The sequence below is a fragment of the Nycticebus coucang genome, chromosome 12 (genome assembly GCF_027406575.1).
Source record: "Nycticebus coucang isolate mNycCou1 chromosome 12, mNycCou1.pri, whole genome shotgun sequence".
NCBI classification, from domain to species: Eukaryota; Metazoa; Chordata; class Mammalia; order Primates; family Lorisidae; genus Nycticebus; species Nycticebus coucang.
This window is the reverse complement of record NC_069791.1, coordinates 48542483-48544523: the sequence shown is the minus strand read 5'-3', so window position 1 is coordinate 48544523 and position 2041 is coordinate 48542483. Positions and strand designations below refer to the sequence as shown.

Below are 2041 nucleotides of genomic sequence, written 5' to 3'. Positions count from 1 at the left end.
AACATGAAGGGGATAGGACAGATAAAGATAAGAACTGGTTTTCAGTTCAGAGCAGGGAGTTTTTTACATGGTTTATTTTCTAGGAAAGGCTAATGATTCCTAAGCTCTCTTCCCCATGGCCCATTTGCCTGAAAATTTCCTACTCATTGAATTCAAGACCACTGGCAGTATCTATATGCCAGAAAGAAATGAAGTAGAACCTCTTTGCATTTAGTCAATAACATGAGATGTCAGTGTGGCGTTTAGATTCATTTTTCCTGTGAAGACAAAGAAAACATGTGCTTCAAAGATAACATTAGATTTAAAACTAAACAAGACAGAAATGTGAAGGAAAACAAAACAAAAAAAACTTTTAGAATAACGATATGTGTTACTGATTTCCAATAACATATAGAAAAAAATGAATGAAACCCTCTTGGGAGAAGGGAGAAAGTCTGTTGTTGCTTTCTTTCTCCTTGTACTCAGGATAGTCCCTAGGGCTTCCTTTGTGGAAATTCGTCACAAACCTTAACACCTTCAGTAAAGTTTCTCTCAGCTTATTGTTTCCCATTATCAGGATGAATGAATGACTTGATGGGGAAATGACAGTTACCATGCTACTGATCATCACTAATTTTCCCTGAGAAATCAGAAAGCCAAAGGTTATTATGAGAAAGACCTCATGCTACACAGTAAGGAGGAGAAGAAAGACAATCGCTGCCTTCATGGCCCCATGTGGGCTTCTCTGCTGGGCTCTCTGGGCACTGTAGCATGAAACGTTATCTGGTTAGTGTGCCTAAATAGGAGTAACAAGAAAAGTAACAGGAAAAATGAGATCAGGCAAAGAATAAAGGGAACTATGCCTCTCAGGTTTAAGGTTATCTGTTTGGAAGCATTTGGAATTTTACTCACATTGAATTCCCAAGTATTGTTTTTTTCAAAGCTGGCCTTGAAGATACCACATATCACCATGCATTGAAATTATAATAATTAAGGAGATAAGAAAGGACCCCAGAAGGATTCCAAGGATAACGTTGGTGACCCTCAGCTTCAGCCAGAAGAAAAATTGGTGGGATATATTGGCTATCTTGAATAAGCAGCAGATGCCAAGGCAAAAAGTAAACCAGGTGCTGGGATTATTGGCAAGTGTCCAGACAACATCCAAAATGCTTAGTAGGTCACCATTCTCATACCCATATGTATCCAGAGAGAGCAGCATAATGAAGCCATTAATGATATTACACATAACAGATTCTGGAGATGGCCAAGCGGATTAGGATGATGCCAGTCAAGGAGATAACTCTTCTCTTGAGCCAGCCAAAGCAGTTAACTAGTGCAATGAATCAATTTCCCCAAATCCCTATAGTCAATTTACCAGGAGCCAAAGTCATATATTTTGCTTGTATTATACTTGGCATGTCAGCAGAGAGTTCTGATTTTGAATATCATTGATGATGAAATGACTTTCAGCTGACCAGTGAAGAAAGTGTTTCTGTTTGGCACTTAGGTCTTGCTGCAATTTTCTTTACTCCTTCTCTTTGTCAGCTGCAATCCAGGTCAAGAGATAGCTTGTTCTGCTCTGGGCTAGAACCTCACTGATGGAGGCCAGTAATTTCCTTTTTGTACAGTGACGTTTGAAAAGCTCACAGATGCACATAGGAATGACTCTGTTTTCTTGGATTTGCACAATCTTTTTCCTTTTAAGCTCTGTATATTTTTGATTCATCAATCTGAGCTATTGACTAGTAGTTTCAAGAAGGAATCAATTGTTTGGAAAATATGGATAAAATTTAGTTTGGAGATAGACTATTAATCTTGGTGAATATATTGAAATATTTATCCCTATCATAGATTCTGGGTTTAAATCAGTGGCAGGGTGTTGAAGTTTCTCCCACATGTTTTGCCACATGTTCATGCCCCATATGAGCTCAAGCATACTCATTCACTTTTTTTGCTCCCATTGGGCTAGTCACTGCTCTTTAAATACAGAGCAGTTACAGGCACAATACCAGGTGCCAGGCCTCATGTGTGATTACTAACCAAGCAACTTGCAACTCAGCCC

At 38.9% G+C, this 2041-nt stretch overlaps 1 protein-coding gene across 1 annotated transcript; it reads right to left on the bottom strand.

Moving 5' to 3' along the window:
- Positions 1-210: 210 nt before the first annotated feature.
- Positions 211-1397, bottom strand: TAS2R9 (taste 2 receptor member 9). The gene is given in 5 exon segments (XM_053556597.1): positions 211-257; positions 412-711; positions 714-934; positions 936-1226; positions 1228-1397. Coding segments are annotated over 5 exon segments (1029 nt in total).
- Positions 1398-2041: the final 644 nt, after the last annotated feature.